At 36.7% G+C, this 18,724-nt stretch overlaps 1 protein-coding gene across 2 annotated transcripts; it reads right to left on the bottom strand.

Annotated features, from left to right (window-relative positions):
* Positions 1 to 13: 13 nt before the first annotated feature.
* LOC104229898 (putative late blight resistance protein homolog R1A-3) lies at positions 14 to 14,086 on the bottom strand. Of its 2 annotated transcripts, XR_011400594.1 has the most exons (4): positions 11,218 to 14,086; positions 10,446 to 10,551; positions 2,448 to 2,504; positions 14 to 99 (listed from the first exon to the last, which is right to left on the bottom strand). XR_011400594.1 is itself a non-coding variant. In XM_009782626.2 (2 exons), exons 1-2 carry the CDS (start codon positions 13,957 to 13,959, stop codon positions 10,486 to 10,488), a joined length of 2,808 nt encoding a protein of 935 aa, XP_009780928.1. In that variant the 5' UTR covers positions 13,960 to 14,086; the 3' UTR covers positions 10,221 to 10,485. The 2 variants fall into 2 exon arrangements, 1 of the variants encoding a protein (XP_009780928.1); XM_009782626.2 differs by lacking the exons at positions 14 to 99; positions 2,448 to 2,504 and having other exon boundaries at positions 10,221 to 10,551.
* Between the last annotated feature and the right edge of the window lie 4,638 nt (positions 14,087 to 18,724).

The following is an 18,724-nucleotide window of genomic DNA, read 5'->3' as shown; positions in this document are numbered from 1 at the left end:
AAAATCAGTGCTGCGAACGCCGACAGTTACCTTGCTAAACTCTGATGACTCTACCTCTGATCAACCAATACCCGTTACCGGATTCAAAAATACCTGAATCTGCACATAAGGTGCAGGGAGTAAAGTGAGTACTCTGACTCAGTGAGTAATAATCATAACTAAAGACTGAGGGATAAGAAATCACGAAAAGTGCATCAACATTCTGTATAGAAGTAGTACAAAACCAGTAAGAAAGCAATGAAGTAGTGAAATCTCTTAAAACATCTTAGCATAGTTTAAACTTCTTTAAAATGACTTTTCAACGGTTATGCAAATGAATGCAAAGCAATTAGTGCAGATAAGCACAGAAAATTCGCCCCTCGGGCACAAACACACAATTAAACAGGTAAATGATAGGCAAATAAGAAAGATAAACATATAAGGTTCTCCCCTGGGGCAATCACATAGAACACTACCAACCCCTCGGGCTATATCTCACATCACAATGGGTACCCGCGCTCACTGGGGGTGTACAGACTCCTAGAGGGGCCCCTTACGGCCCAAGTGCAATATCAAGCCATCTCGTGGCATCATCTCGTGGCTCTCGGCCTCATATCAACAAGCCACCTCGTGGCGTACATATCTTAGGCCCTCGGCCTCATAATCAAAATGAGTGTATCACCATTGCGGCGTGAAACCCAACCCATAAGTATCCTCACAACACAGGCCCTCGGTCTTACTCAGTCAAAAATCACATAAGCCACTCGGGCAACAGTAAAATATGATGCTCAGCCCAAAATATTATTTGAAATATCATTTCAAGTGTTAAAACAAAGTAAACATGGCTGAGTTTTGAAAACAATGGAAAATAACATGGCTGAGTTCGAGTAAAAAGTCAAAACAGTAAGGAAATATCCACAAAAATCCCCGAAGGGTTCAAATAATTGGCATGAAGCCCCAAATATGGCATTCAACCCAAATAATGATGATAGCAAATAGATTTCAGTCAAATACGCGGTAAAATTATCAATCGGGACGGACCAAGTCATAATCCCCAATAGTGTGCGACCCCATGCTCGTCATCAAGCGTGTGCCTCACCTCAATATAGCACTACGATGTGCAATCCAGGGTTTCAACCCTCAGAACATCATTTACAATTATTACTCACCTCGAACCGATCAAATCTCTAGCTCGCGAAGCCTTTGCCCCTCGAATCACCCTCCACTCGCGTCGAATCTCTCCAAAATCAGAATGTGGACGTCAAAATATGCTAAGGAAATGAAGCCCAAGCGAAAACAATCAAAATGTGACACAAATCCCGAAATTGCCAAAACCCGACCCCCGGTCCCACGTCTCGGAATTCGAAAATTTTCACATCAATGGGTTCCTTATCTCATCACAAGTTCATACATATCAAAAACATCAAAATCCATCCACAAATGACGCTTCAAATCCCAAATGTTTGGTCTCCAATTTCAAGCCCTAGTTTCTCAATTTTCACCCTTAATTTCCATAATTTCTAGCTCTAATCCATGAAATAATAGCATAGGAATGAGTTTTAGGTCCAAATTCCTCACCTCAATGACGTTCTCTTTAAATCCCACTCTCAAATCGTCCAAAAAGCTCCCAAGCCAAAGTCAAAAATGGTAAAATAAGCTAAATTTGTGAAGGAGACAATTTATACCTTCTGTCCAGACCTTTTCGCATCTGCGGTGCCATACCCGCTTCTGTGGCACCACAGATGCAGTCCTTCCTCCGCTTCTGCGGAAATCACTTAACTAGCCAACAATCGCACCTGCGACCACATCCTCGCATCTGCGACATCGCAGATGCGACCACTCTAACCACTTCTGCAGTCTCTGCCCAACAGGCTCCTTTTCGCTTCTGCAACTAGTCAACCGCACATGCGGCGCCGCACCTGCGGTCCCATATCCGCAGGTGCGAAAATATCAGAAGCATCAATTTCAATAGCTGCAACAAAAATCCAACTTCTCCGTTAACCATCCGAAATCACCCCGAGGCCCCCTGGACCTCAACCAAAAGCACAAACATATCCTAATACCTTATTCAAACTTGTTCCAATCATCAAAACACCTCAAACAACATCAAATCACCGAAAGCACATCGGATTCAAGCCAAACTTTTCAAAATCTTCCAATTTCCTCTTTTGATAAAACACCCAACCAAACCACGTCTGAATGACCTGAAATTTTTCACACATTTCCCAAATGACAAAACGGAACTACTGCAACTTTTGGAATTCCATTCCGACCTCTATATCAAATTCTCACCTATCAACCGGAAAATGCCGAAATCTCAATTTCGCCAATTCAAGCCTAAACCTTCCACGGACTTCTAAAATGCATTCCGATCACACTCCTAAGTCCCAAATCACTCAACGGAGCTAACCAAATCATAAAAAATCCGATCCGAGATCATATACAAACAAGTCAACTATTGGTCAAACCTTTCAAATTTCAAGCTTCAAACTGATAACTGTTCTTCCACATTCATTCTGATTACCCTGAAAACAAAAACCAATGATTTACATAAGTCATAATACATCACACGGGGCAAGTTATACCCGAGAACTGGCGAGCAAAGTGCAAAAGCTCAAAACGACCGGTCGGGTCGTTACAAGTACAAATGTGCAATCAATTACATTATACTCATTCCTTTTTTGTGTAATTTGAAATAGTTGTCGTATTCCAGACTAGACGTTTTAAAAATATGTTTTAATTTTTGAAAAATTAGTTTTTTATTTATTATTTATTTTTTATAATGCTATGTTGATGCAAAGTATGGATGTTTTGGACTGCCATGTATAGTTCTATTGGACGACTAGATGTAATGTTGTCTGCGCTGAGGCAAAAAACGCTATTTATTTTATTTTCCTGTATATATATATATATATATATATATATATATATATATATATATATATATATATATATATATATACTAGTATCTGGGTACGTGCGTTGCACGTGTATCCCATATCAATATTCGCATAATGTATATTTATAGTAATAAATTTATGTATAAATATTCTAAAAATTCGATTGAGCTATAAATTTGAAATTAAATTAAACAAATATTAGCATTAATACATATCCTTAATACTGGTAAAGTTGCTGCCATGTGACAAGCGTTCAAGCCGTGGAAACAACCTCTTGTAGAAATGCAGGCTAACACTACATACAATAGACCTTTGTGGTTCTGCCTTTCCCCCAACCTTGCGCATAGCGGAAGCTTAGTGCGTCGGGATGCCTTTTTTTTACATATCCTTAATACGACCTCTGATAAATTTTTCAATCGTTATCCTATCAATTAAAAAAAATTCCGCTGTTAACCTTTGTACATGAGACCATGAACAACTACACTTTTAGCAATTTCAATTCATTTTTTATTTCAAAATCTACTACCTTATCAAAACCAGAGAATATAGTATCGCTAATCATAAGTGTAAATTAAATTTCACAGGGATAGGAAATAAAAGAATAAGTTTAAAAAATAAAAACCGATTTTATCTTCTTGCATATAACCACTCGATTTGTCTACTCTATAATGTTGCAAAAGTAAAATCATCAAATTGATAGTTTTATGCATTCTTTGTCAATAGTAACAAATTTATGGTTACATTTATGCTCTTTATTGACATCCAAAAAAAATATAATAGTAGTAGTATGACAAAAGCTAAATACACATTGGACAACACAAATGAAAAAAAAGCTCAAATTATATTGCACACCATTAAAATTTCCTAATTAGATTTGTCCTAATTCCTCTACAACTCTTCATGCTAATACCTTATAGAAATTAACTTGTTTGGATAAAAGGCATAAAAAATCATCAACACTATTGTTTTTTTCATCTATATATGGGAATTTCATCTCTAATTTTTTACCTATGAGCAATGGAGAGAGAAGAGAGAAAGTGGTAATTCTCGAATCCAAACTTCTGTCATGTGAGAATTTGAGGAATTGCAATGCATATCTCAATATAGACCAAATTCATTCGATATATTAATGCAAAATCAGATTATTGATCTGAAATGTTGCAAATTATTATATCTGATGATGCTCATTCAACATAGACCAAGTCCAGCACAATAGTGATAGAGTTGGTTCACTACTTCTGCTATTACATGTATTTCTTCAACTGCATGACTTGCCATCTGATCATTGTTTGAATCATTGAGTGGCATATCAGCTTAGCACAGAAGCCACTTCTTTTTATGGGCTCAAGTAACTTTTTACTACTCCATATCCATCTTTCATAGAAATATGTGGAAATATTAATTGATATATATATATATATATATATATATATATATATATATATAGCAAGAGTTATATGGGACTATAGAAACGCATCAAAAGTCTCCATCCATGCCCATATCCGCTGCCATTGTTGAGATATTTCAGGTTTAGTGGGTTTTTTTTTGTGAAACAGAAAGATTTTATTCACAAATAAACAACTCTTTACAATATTCCCCTCATTCTCCCGTATCCTCCTCTATCTTTCTATATCTTTCCTATACTTCCCTTCCCTGTATTTTCAACATTTCCTATACAATTGATCTATCCAATCTCTCTCCTTTCTACTACATTTTTTGTTTAACATAGGTACTATTCTAGCCTTACATTCTTGCTGTATTTGTGCACATATACTTCTTGGTGTAGGTACCCATTGATTCCATAACACTTCATTCCTAGCCCACCATATCTTGTATATTAGTGATGCAATCACTGCTGTGGCAAACTCTCTACATTTCTTCCCCTGTATTCCCCGAGGTATTCTTCTCCATATACCCTTTAGGTCATATTTTATTATTCCTTTCTGCATCCATATCAACAGTCTTTTTAGGCACTCCTCTGAAAGTTTGCACTCAAATAATAGGTGCTCCACTGTTTCCCTTTGGCTTCCACATATCATACAATCACTATCTTGACTTATCTTCAACTTTAGCAATCGATCCTTAGTCAATAGCTTCCTATGCATGGCAAGCCAGCTAGTAAAGCTATGTTTTGGTACATTCATCCGACCCCATACCCCTTGATACCATGATTTTTCCTCTTCCTCTCCTTTCTACCAATGGTATCCACTCTTTACAGTGTACTTTCCTCCCTGTTTTAGCCATCCATTATTCACAAAATCAGCTGCAAATTTATCTCTGCTTGCACAGATTTTCTTCCAATACCAGCAACTGTCAATTGGTCGTTCATACTGCCATCAATCCTGATCTTTTATATATACATGATTAACCCATTTCACCCCAGGGTTATCCTCTTTGTTTGCTATATTCCAAACATATTTCACCATTGCTGCTTCATTCCATGTTGTACAATCCTTTATCCCCAATCCACCTTATTGTTTAGGCTTATACACTGTGTCACATGCTACCAGCGTCATTTTGGTTGAGTTTCCTTTTCCATCCCATAGGAAGCTTCTGCAAATACCTATTATACTTTTTAAGACCTTTTTGGGGATTATAAAGATTGAGGCCCAATATGAGTATATGTGCATCAATACTGAGTTCACTAACATCACCCTTCCAGTATATGAAATATTCCTTGAACTCCAAGTTCGAACTTGGTAGCCATCTTCTCTACTAGCATTTCACAATCTGTTGTTGAGAGCTTCTTAGCAGATATTGGTACTCCCAAGTACCTAAATGGTAAAGCTCCTCTTTGGTATCATCTGAGCTCATATATGTCCTGAATGCATTGTTCCTCCATTTTTGCACTGTAAATGTTTGACTTAGCTGCACTGGTATGTAAACCTGATGCTCTTAAGAATATTTCCAGCCCCCTTAGGATCATTTCCACTGATTGCCATTCCCCTTTGCAGAAGAATAATACATCATCTGCAAAACATAAGTGGTTTAGCTTGAGCCCTCTACATTTAGTATGAAATTGGAACCCTTTTTGTTCAGAAATCCATTTCATTATTCTTGAGAGATATTCCATGCAAATGACAAATAGTAGGGGTGATATTGGGTCCCCTTGCCTTAGTCCTCGTTTGCCCATAATGTTCCCATATAGTCCATCATTCACTGCTATTGTATACTGGGTAGATGTGATGCAAGCCATCACCCATTTTATGAACTTTTGAGGAAAGTTAAGAGAATGCAATATTTCTTCCACAAACCCCCACTCCACAGTATCATATGTCTTCCTTAGGTCTTCTTTGATTAGACAACTTTTAGTTGTATTCTTCCTCTTGTACAGCCTCATCTTGGCAAATCAGAATATTATGCACTATGTTCCTGCCTTCCACAAAAGCACTTTGATTAGGAGATATTACCCCTGGTAATACCTTTTTGAGCCTATTACAAAGCATCTTCGAAATCACTTTATAAATTGTGTTGTAGCAGGCAATAGGTCTATAATCACCAACTGCCTCAGCATGAAAGCCCTTGGGGATAAGGGTTATCACAGTGTTATTGACAATTTTGAGCATCTTGCCTTCTCTAAAGAACTCCAGTACTCCCTTCTTTACATCTGTACCCACAACATCTCAGCAGTCCTTATAGAATTGGCTTCCAAATCCATCCGGACCTGGTGCTTTATCCCCAGCAATTGCCCATAGAGCCTCATTCACCTCTGTGTCTATGAAGTCTGCTTCTAGTTCATTCCTTTGCTCCTTTGCACTATTGGTCCTTGTCTTATGATCTAGCTATTTACATGATCTCTTTCCACCATTCTCTTTCCCATCATTTCTGTGTAGATTTCTATGAATGCATCTGGAATCTTTGCTGGATCATCAATGTCATCCCCTTTCATGTTTTTGATGTGGAAAATTTTGTTGCAGTTCCTCCTAGCTTTCAGTAGGCCATGGAAGTATTTAGTATTCTGGTCACCCTGATTGAGCCATTGTGTCTTAGCCTTTTATTGTAAGAACATGTTCCTTGCCTTTTCCCACCTACTACATACCTCATTTAATCTTACTTCCTCATTGATCAAAGCTTCATTCCGGGGGCCCTGCTATACCTTACTTTGACATAGCTACAGACTATTTATTGCTTCCTCTGCTCTTTTTTCAATGTTACTGAATCTCTCCTTGTTAATCTTCTTCAAAGTTCCCTTGATTCTGTGTAGTTTTCCCACCAGTTGGTATATCTGTGTGCCCCTTCTATCTGTTTTCCAGTTCTCTTTTATTCTTTCTTTAAAATCACATGCCATGCTCCATATATTGAAGTATTTGAAACTCCTTTTTATCTACTGCCCCCCTCTCTCCCAGTTTATTATGCTTGGGGAGCGATCAAAGAGCCCTGGTTGCATGTAATGGACTTCTGATGCTGGCAACTTTGTCATCCATTCAAAATTGATGAGGACTCTACCTATTCTGCTCATTACTCTGCTCCACCTGGTTGTTGGTTGCTCCAAGTATAAAAGGCTCTTGAAGATCTCATATCTTGCATAGAGCATTCCTCCATGCATTTTTTAAAATCTTTGATTTCTGCTATAGTAACCCTGATTCCCATTCTTTCTTCAGTGCTCAAAATGCAGTTGAAGTCCCCCATTATTGCCCAAGGCCCTCTGTTCTGTAGGTGTATACTTTTAATATCCTCCCACAGTTGCCTTCTCATACTTTGGTTGTTAAACCCATACACTACTGTAACATTGAATTTGTTCCCTGTCCCTCTATGATCGACCATATAGTGAATAAGTTGTTCAGTTATATTTGTTATATTGACATCATATACTCCTGGTTTCCATACAATCCAAATCCTTCCTGCTGGATGTTTTACTAAGTTTATAGTAAAAGACCACCCCCTACATAGATTAAGAGCAGCTTGTTGTGCTTTAACTCTCTTAATCTTAGTTTTCAGAAGACCAAATAGACTAACTTTTTGATTGTTCATAAACAAATTCATTTCATTCTGTTTATGTAGCTTATTCAATCCCTTGGTGTTTCAGAAACCTATTCTATCCATTGGATGAGGGGTTGCCCCAATCCTGCCCATTTCCAAGGGCCATCTCACTCCCTTTCCCCTTTTTTGTCTTGTTCTCCATCACCTTCCCATTTTCCTCTTCTATTTTCTCCTGTTGATGGTCCCCTAATGTTGCAAAAGAATTCCCAGTTCTTATACCTTCATGTTGCTTTCTTTCCCCTGCTTTCCCTCTTACTACAGTCTTCTACTTTCTGGATGTAGTTGCCACTTCATTTGCAATGGGTACTACCTCAGTCCCCTTATTACCTTTGCTTATTGGCCCACTCTCTTGCTATATTTGTTCTTGTTCCCCTTTCTTCTTCACATTGACAGCCTTCTTTTCCACTTGAGTCTTCTCCTGTACTGTATTTGGCTCTTGTAGTTCCTACTTGTTTGTTTTCTTCTCTTTCTCTTCTTTGATAAACCTCCTGCATTCATTCATTTCATGCCCAAAGTTCTTGCACTTTCCACATAGAGTAGGTTTCCATTCATAGAAAACCTCCCGCTCCACTATTCTGCCCTTCTCATCCTCAAACATTATTGTATCTGGATATTTGTGATAAGGCTTAACCTCAACCAGAACTCTGGCATATGTCAACCTCCCTTTTTGTGTTGTAGCTCGATCTGCCTTTAATGGTTTAGTGGGTTTTGTCTTTTTATATAACAATGTGCATCAAACATAATTGTTACTATTCCATCTGGAACATTCCCATAAAGCAAACATTTCAATGAATCTAGTTTGGAATTCCAAAGGAGCATTAAGAGCAGTGGAAAAGACATAGCAATATTATCAAGCAATTAATATTCATTATGGGAGTGCTCGATCTGTTTATTGTAGTAGTTTCAAATAGGTGATGATTCTCAAGAGCAGAATAAGGACAAGAAATTGAAGAGACAAAACGCCCTTATCATGATTTAGGCTATTTATTATGAGTCTGTTTACCTTTTTATACATTTATGTTTATATTGGAAGAATAGTTATACTACTAAAGAGTATAAAAAGAAATTATTATTTATTTACTAAGGGTATTAAAGTCCAATAATTTTTTGTGGATATTTTAGTAATTTAACTTTTAACTTGGGGGCTTCCCACTTTTAGTATAAAATATGATATGATATGATGATTATGGTGAATGATTCCTAGGTTGCAGGTAGTGGCGAAATCAGAAATTCGAATAAGGGGATTAGAGAAACAATACACTAAAAGTTTTCTTAATATAAAGGGCATTGTTAAGAATACACTAAAGCAATATAATTTTCCAACTCACTTGAATCCATTAACCATACATAGCTCTGCTACTGCTTGTAGTTGTCTGGTGAATATTTGACGAAGCTTAGAGGAAAAATGGGTAATCCTGTGTTACTGGCGTGAGTCAATTGATTTTGTACTCTATCACATTATTTTTAGTTTTATTTATGTCAAATCTTTTAAGAGATTTTTATTTTTTTACATATAAGAGATCAAAGAATAAAATACAAGAGTGTTTGGAGGATCCAATAAAATACTCAAGGTGGCACTTGTTGATCCAGACACCACCGTCACAATAAAATGGCTAAAATTTGTTAGGGAGAAAATAGTTAAGAGAGTGAGTAATTGAAAGAGTCAACTATTTCTCAAAGGTTGCTGGTATTTGAATTCAATTCCCCAAGATTTTGTAGATATAATCACACTTGCTCTTAGTTAATGTATTTTCAGTTTGATTAGAGAAGTGATATACAGAATATCGACTTTTTATAGCTATGTAGTACAAATGTACAATCGATTATATTATACTCATTCTTTTTTGTATAATTTGAAATAGTTATCGTATTCTAGACTAGACGTTTTAAAAATATGTTTTAATTTTTGGGAAATTAGTTTTTTATTTATTATTTTATTTTTATAATGATATGTTGATGCAAAGTATGGATGTTCTGGAGTGCCATGTATAGTTCTATTGGACGACTAGATGATCTAACTTTGTCTGCGCTGAGGCAAAAAACGCTATTTATCTTATAAATATGTACATAAAATTTGGAGCATTTAAAAAAACATTAACAGAAGGCTATACTCAAAATCATATACAATTAAGTTATGAATTGACATTTCTTTCATAGAATTGGCTAATCAGTGGAGCACCTTAAGGTCATCACCTATTTTTGCAGAAAATTTAAAAAAAAATAGAATTCCCTAAATTAAGGAACGAAAGAAAATTATTGCAAGAAAGAGCATGTAGGTAAATGAACCTACACATTATTGGACGGATTTGAATAGATACAATGACGGCATAAAGAATTTTTACAATATTAATGCAATTTAACTTATTAAAGAAGGTTATTGTTCTATTATCAAGGTTACTGTATTCAGCTTGCTATAAAGAGTTACATGTTGTAGCAGATTTTTACTGTTGTAATAATTTAGAGGAAACAATTTTTTTTAAAAAAACTTAACACTTACTTATGAAATGTGTAGTTTGGATTACAAAAAGTATTTTTCATTTAAACAAAAAATGATTGCATAATAGGGAAAGATCAAAGCAACTGTACCAATGACATTTTCATTTGATATTTCAATTCCTCAATCTGATCAATATGTTTCTTCTTCTTCATCGTCTTCCTCTTCCTCTTGCTCGTTAGGCTTGAACACGGACCCCTGTTAAATAAGGAACTTTTTAATCAAAAATTTCAATATCTCGAGCTGATTTAAGTAAGAAAATAATGAAGAATGTTTCCCTTACTTCAGTACCACATACTTGCAACTTCTTTAGATTGCTTATAAGAATTACATCTTTGTCTTAATTTTCTTATCATATTTGATTTTTCTATCTCTTGAAGGAAAGAGCAACATATTTACCATAATTGAATTTTCATTCTTTTAGAAGGAATCAAACATTTATCATAAATGTTGAATATTTGTGTCTATTTTGGTATATTTCTCTTTTGTTGTCTGATTTATCGTCGTTCAGATTTTGCTTAACTAGCTTCCGGATGACACTTGATTATTTCGATCCTTTTCATAACCAAACTTTTCTCTATCAAAATGAGTGATCATAATGAATTGATATTCAATTTGAGCATTTCAAGATTGGGGAAATTTATCAAGCACGTCAGGTCACATATAAACGTTTCCCCTAGTATGCACTTATTAAGGAGATCCAACTAACTAGTGATTGGTTAATGAGGTTCCTACCCTAATTTGGACAGAAAACAAAATTGATCTCTACAACGATTTCTATATATATATGGTAATTTAAATGGAGTAATGGTTAAAAGTAAATGAATGATATAAGAATTAAATTTAAGGAAGAAGATGTCTTACTATATTGACCACAAGGGAGGAACTACCATAGTTGTCTAGCATGTCCTGTTGAATTTGCTTGGCAGAATTCCCAACAGATTCTGCACAACTCCATACAACAATATGAGCGAGTGTGGTTATATCTGCAAAATCTCGAGGGATTGAATCCAATGAATAACAACCTCCAATAACTAATCGTTCAAGGCAGGGAAAGTGATGACAACTAGCTCTCCAGTACTGAAAATCCACTTCTTCAAGGTACAAGAACTTCAACCGAGGAAAACCGTGGTCCGCTACTTCCCACTCTTTGTCTTTACAGGCATCACCTATTAATTTAAGTACCTCGAGTTTGGGTAATTTACCAACAATGCTCAAGTCCTTCCACCACAAACAAGTCTTATAAAGAGTTAATGTCTTCAGATTTTGTGGAAAAGCATCCGGAGGAGGTAGGAGCAAAGGTGGAACAGCATCTGGAGCAGGTGGAACAGCATGTGTAGGAGTTGGACCTGGTATTTTCAGAAACCTCAGAGGATCTTGTGGAGTAGCACCTGAAGGTGTAATGCTTTCTAGAAAGCAGGAATGATAATTTAGATGAGACATATAAAATTCCAATTCCTCGAGTTGATCTAAGCAGCGAAAATCATAGAGGTCCTTGCGACTACGAAAGTCTTCTTCAACACCCCATATTTGCAACTTCTTTAAATTGGGAAATAGTCTGAAGAAAGATCCAGTACAATACCAAGGATTCCAATGTGAGAGACGTTTCAAATTTTTCAGAACCAAGCTGTTCTCTGTAAGCTCATGATAATGTAAGTAATTCCAGCCCAAACGGAGGTGCCTCAGTTGTGGCATAGTCAAAATTTCGGATGGTACTATTAGAGGATGTCGTGGGGCCTCGTCATGTGGCTGACCAAGAAAAAAAGTTTCCAAATAACATAGTCTAGATATGGAAGAAGGAATATCTATTGATGAGGGAGTCTCTTTTCCTAGATAGTAATGCACGGTAGGAGAAAGACGCAAAGCTAGGTATCTCAAGTGAATTAGATCAAGTATCCCACTGGGAAAAACAATAAAGTTCATTAAAGCAAGATCTAGTACTCTTACTAGCTTGAAAGGCAACAACTCTGACATGAACCCTGACATACTATTGAAAAAGAAAATGGAACGAGCCTCATTATTAGGACATCTAGCCAATTTATTCACAATAATACGGTAGTTCAATTGGGTACTGGTCCGACCTCGACTATTTGAAGAAAAATGCATGGATAGTGCACATGGATTTTCATCATTCTTTTCTCCAATAAAAGTCACAATATTCATGTTTCGAGCTTCCTTCAAGCAGAGTTCACGGATCACATCATGTATTCTACAAAACTTGACACGTCCATCACCTGTCACATAGTGGATGGAAATTAAACTTCTATCTATTAGATCCTTTAGACATTTTTCTGCCACTTCTTCTATGCTTTTCATCTCCTCTAACTTCAAAAATCCCTCCGCTGCCCATAAATCCAAGAGTTCATCGACATAAATCTCAGCATCCTCCGGGAAGATTGCAAAATACAGAAAACATGCTTTTAGGTGATGTAGCAAGTGATGGTAACTCAAAGCAAGCACTCTCATGCATTGGACGTCAACATCAGTGCTTACCATTGAACTTACTTTCTCGGCAACACTTTGCCACTCATCCAATGCTTTACCAATTTTGGAGAGAAGTCCAGCAATCACAGTAATTGCTAGAGGTAATCCTCCGCATTTTGATGCAATTTCTTTTCCAATTTTTTCAAATTCAAGAGAGAAACAATCTTTCTCAAAGACCTTTTTGTGCAGTAAATCCCAACTTTCATTAAAATCTAAAAGGCGCATCTGACAAGGAGGATTACCTGAGCTAGCATATTTAGCTACTTCCACATTCCGAGTGGTTAAGAGTATTCGGCTTCCATTGGTGTATTCCGGGAAACATAACTTTATATCATCCCAAGCTTCTGAAGTCCATATGTCATCAATGAGGATAAAGTATCTCCTGCCTTTTAGAAGCTTTTGCAGTTGGTCTGCTAGTTGGCCATCATCTTGCTCGAAATATTCATTAGTCCTTCCACTTATAGGAGAAAGAAGTCCTAGTAGTACATTTCTCTTGCAATACTCTTGTGAAATAGTAACTTTTGCACGAATATCAAAGCGAGACATAATGAATGGATCAGAGTAAAGCTTGTTAGCTAAAGTTGTCTTACCGATGCCACCCATCCCTGTAATGGAGACAACTTCTAGTTCACTTGATCCTCTTGCAAGTCGATCCTGCATCATCTCGAACTCACTTTCATGGCCAACCATAATATTCTCGGGCTCTACAGCACGTTCAGGTATACTGGCTAGAGAAAACTTTTGTGCTTTCAAACCTTTGATGTTAGTGTACCAGTCCCGTATCGCCATCCACTGCTTCATGATGGAATCAATGCGTTCTACCGCTTTTTCCAAGCAACAACAGAGTTTCCATAAAGCGTTGCTCCGTAAAGTTGTTGTTTTTGAATAAAGAACTTTTATTGATCTCGAGTCAACCTTAACTTCTGCGCTGAATGCTACCTCTACGATTTCAGCTTCCAAGCTTGTCAGTGCTTCAATATCCTCTGTTGTTATATTACAGGGTTTCTCCATAATAGATCTCAAGGATTGAAGCTTCTCATAGAACGATTGCAAATTACGTCCAGTAAGTTGCATTGATTGTTGTATGGTGTTCATAAGAGAAGTAATAGCAGCATAAGCCATAATTAAGTGTGATAAAAATAGGAATGTTTCAGCACAGAGAAGAAGCAGAATATATCTCAATGTGTATGTGATGCAATTGGGAGTTTGTGCATAAAGAAAAAGGCAGAACCTCTTTTGTTTTAATTTCAACAAGTTGGTAATTTCTCAATTTAAAACAGAAAGTGGAAAGGACTATGTTTCGTTTATTTCTACATATTTCCAGCTTGGTCCACTCTCTTGTCTCTATCAACCAGCTGGAAGTTGATCCAGATCCAGCTCTGAATAGTCCCAAAAAATATATAGTATTTAATCTGAAAAGAAGTAAAGTCCGTATTAACAAACAAAATTAAAGCCATCTTCTTTGACTGCTTCTCAAAGTGAGCAGTTGATTTTTGTACATGTAGACACTATTGAATTAAAATTTGGGGCAGAGGCGGAGTTAGGATTTGAACCTTACGAGTTCGGGTTATAATTCTTTTAAGTTATTGAGTTCTAAATTAATAATTTATACATATTCATTGAATTTCTTCGTACAAATACAGAGTTGGGCAAAAATTACTGGGTGCAGCCGAACCCGCAATATGTGGCTCTGGCCTGGGGGCGTAGACTTCCATTCTGCCAAAAGTTACAATATTATCCTATTTTCTGCTCAGCTCCTGCGCGCGCTGGCCAAGAACTCAGCACAAAGGCTTGAGGTGGATATATGTGGTAATTCTTGTATTATCCTAATTTTTTTAACGCGGAATTATGGTAGTAATAAAGCGTTGACATGATGCGTGATGTTGTCACCAAGAGTATATATAACTACCTTGTCCTCAATTAAGTCGAGTGATCTGACTAAGCCTCATTTTTTTTTTAATAATTAAAATGTATAAATTGATATACACTTATAAATATTAAGATGTGTATTACCAAATCTGAATACTAAATAATTATGCGTCTATATGAAACTTGTCTTTATTTAAAAATTAAATATAAAATTAACCTAAAATACTATTTAATCTAATACTACATCAATAAAAAAAAATTAAGAAATAATATGATAATTGGTGGTGGTTGTGGTTGTGGGTGTCGACTGAGGTGGTGGTTGGTGGTGGATAGTCGCTAGCAATAAAGATCAATAATGGTAGTTGATGTTGGTCATTGGTGGTGGCAACTAATAATTACGGTGAATGATAGTAATAGCTAATGGTTGTAGTGGCTGATAGTTATGGTTGGCGATATATAATGATGGCTGATGTGGTGACTGTGGTCGTGTGATAACGGTGATTGGTGATGATGAATTGTAACATGTGGCAACATGTGGCTAGTGTTGGTGATTGTTACAACAACAACAACAATCCAGTATAATCCCACTTAGTGGGGTCTGGGGAGGGTAGTGTGTACGCAGACCTTACTCCTACCCTGGGGTAGAGAGGCTGTTTCCAAATAGACCCTCGGCATCCTTCCCTCCAAGAACTTCCCACCTTGCTCTTGGGTAGACTCGAACTCACAACCTCTTGGTTGGAAGTGGAGGTTGCTTACCATCAGAACAACCCCTACCTTGCTCTTGTTGATTGCGGTAATTTGGCAGTGGTGTTTGTGGATGGTGGGTAACTTTGAAAGAGCAAATAGCATAGGACAGTCACAAGTTCTTACACACTAAATAGCACAGGACAGGCAAAATACATAAAATGATACCTGACCTTATAGTTAAATCCCTCTTACACATCTGTTGACCATAGAAATAATTACTTGAAAGGACTAACTGATACATACCTCAACAGAACTTCCATAGGTGTCTTCAATTTCCTGAATCTTCTTCGCAGAGTTCCCAATAGATTTTAAGGTTCTTCGAAAAAGTATATAGAGGAGGAAGAACTAAAGACGTAGGATACAATGGCCTTCCATTAGTCATAAATTTTTGTGGCACGATCCTGAAATGCCAAAAAATGAAATCAAAAGTTATGACGAAGCATTAGAATATTGGTTAGTAGAAATTTCCTATTGACCTATTATATTTTTGTCCAATCGGAGTCCTTCAACCAAATTCTAGAAAATCAGCATGTGCTAATTCTCAAGAAAAAATGGATTTATCATAAATTCATGTTACACGACCCTGAAATGCCAAAAAATGAACTCGAAAGTCATGGCGAAGCGATGATTATTGGTTATCAGGTCATTTCCTGTGGACCTACCTTGCTTTTCTTTTGCCCCTCTTTAAAGTAAAGTTGCTTCTTAGAGTTGGTTTTTGCAATTACAATCTGTCTCTGTCTGGCTCCTCTCTTTGAACTCAAATAAGACATTCTTTTGGTCGAGTGACTTCATTCCTGGTCTTCCTATTCCCTTCGCTTTCCCAGCAGGTCCACAAATTTCAGTCCAATCGGAATCTGTCAACCAAATTCTAGAAAATCAACATACATTAATACGAATGAAAAAATAGATATAATTATAAATTCGTATTGCACAACCTAGAAATGCTAAAAAAATGAATATGAAATTCATGGTGAATGGATGATTATTGGTCATTAGGTCATTTCCTATGAACCTATCAAATTTCAGTCCAATCGGAGTCCGTCAACCACATTTTAGAAAATCAACGTATATTAATACGCACGAAAAATGGATATAATTATAAATTCATGTTGCACGACCCAAAAACGTAAAATGAAATCCATGGGAAGCAATAGTATTAGTCACTAGGTCGTTCTCTGTGGACCTACAAAATTTCAGGTCAATGATAGTCCATCAATCAAATTCTAAAAAATCACATGTACTAATACACAAAAAAAATGGATACAACCATACATTTTTTTACTGGATCATATTTATTGCATTTAAGCAGAACGATGATTGATAAAATTTTGATATTTAGAAATTACATAGGAAATGCCGGAAACCAAGTGGGAACTCTTACTTTCTATACTTGCTTGAATCCGAAAAACTAACAAGTTTTGTGCGGTAATTAAATTATATCTAAAGACTCAATTAAGACGAGTGATCTGACTATAGACCGTTTGAATATGTACACACATATGTAAGTTATTGTGGTTAAGTGCTATCACATTCAGTTGTTATTTCTGCCAAGTAAGTGGTAGCCAGCACACTCCTTTTTTGACTTTACGTTTCAAGTTTCTTGGAAGGTCGCCAATATCATTGGATCCTAAAAATAGTTAGGAAGAAAAATAATAACTGATATTTATGGCAAATCAATCAAAGTTTGAGACTATGAAGGACTCTTTGGATACGACTTGACTCATTTACTACTACTTGAACTCTTATTTGGTGGGTTGATAACTTTTAAAAAATATTTTTATTTTAAAATTTCAGTTTCTAAAACTTTATTTTTTAATTATAATTATTTTTATAATAATGTAAGTGAAAATATTATTCGTAATTCAAAACTCATTTTAGTTGGCTATCTAAAAAAATTTATAAAAAAAAATTAGCTAGTGAATCTTTTTTCCCAGTATGACTCCATTTGATATTTAACATTAACCATGTTAAATATCTGAGTTATTTGAATTATATGTAAATAACCTAAAAATTTAAACCTTCTAGATAATTATAGATAATTGTTAGATATTAATTAAGAAACACTACATGAAAAAAAACTAATATTTTCTCAAATCTCGTAGGGATAATTTTATTTTTGCACCATTCTCATTGGTGTCATTGGAACCTAAAAATAGCTACAAAGCGAAATAGTAACTCGTATTTTTGGCAAAGCACAAAGGTTGATACACTTGCTAAGTTGAACCCGGCGAGGAGTTTTGTTGTCGGAATGATGCTTCTGGTTAGCTTGGCTTGCTCCAGCACTCTCCATTGAATGATGTTGGCTGAACTTCCTGGGTCCACCAAAACATGTTTAATTTTAAAGTCTAGAACGTTAAGAGAAATTACTAGGGAATCGTTGTGCGGCAGTAGAAGTCCATCGGCGTCCTCTTCTGTGAAGGTGATGCCATCCTCGGCAACTTCCCGGAGTCTCTTGCTATGAGTCACCGATATCTTTGTCTTTTTGCTGTCGAAAAAGTTACACAGTTGGTCTCGTTTCTCCCAAAAATCATGTTGATGGTTAGTCGGGGAGGGAGACCTGTCTTCGAGGGCTTCGTGTTGTCCCGACTGCAGCCGTAATTGTTCTTAGCCCGGTCGCTTAAGAACACTCTGAGATGGCCTTTTTTCAACAATGTTGCTACCTCCTCGCACAAATGTTGGCAGTCCCTAGTCCAGTGACCGTTAGTCCCATGATACTCGCAACATAGATTAGGATCCCTCTGGCTGGGATCAAATCTCATTGGCCTCTGGAATTACGCTTCCTTGATGTTCCTCATCACCAATACTAGCTCCACTACGCTGATATTAAAATTGTACTCAAAACAATCTGGGATAGGTGGAATCTCGGGTACGTAATAACTCTTTGTTTTGCAGTGGCCTGTTATTCCGGCCACGACGAGTTATTCTATCGGGAGCTAACATATCCGCCATTCGGAACCCTTTGATGCCGACCCTTTTGTAGGGCAAAAAACAGCCCTTAGAAGATCGCCGATCTGCACCAAAATCATCCTTCGATTTATCCTTATTATTTTCTCGATCCCGAACTTTAGTTGATGCCGGGAACCCAAGCTAATCATCTTTTATTCTTATCTTTGATTCATAACGGTTATGGACAACTGCCCATATAGTTTCCTCGAACTCGAGCAGGCTTTCTTTCAGTTTTTGGGAGGCATCGGAGCTCCTTGGGTACAACCCGTTAGTAAATGTCTCAGCTGCCCATTCATCTGCACGGCCGGTAGCAGCATCCTTTCTT

This window comes from Nicotiana sylvestris, chromosome 6, assembly GCF_000393655.2.
Source record: "Nicotiana sylvestris chromosome 6, ASM39365v2, whole genome shotgun sequence".
Taxonomy (NCBI): Eukaryota; Viridiplantae; Streptophyta; class Magnoliopsida; order Solanales; family Solanaceae; genus Nicotiana; species Nicotiana sylvestris.
Note: the sequence above shows the minus strand (reverse complement) of the source record. Positions and strands in the feature narration are given on the sequence as shown.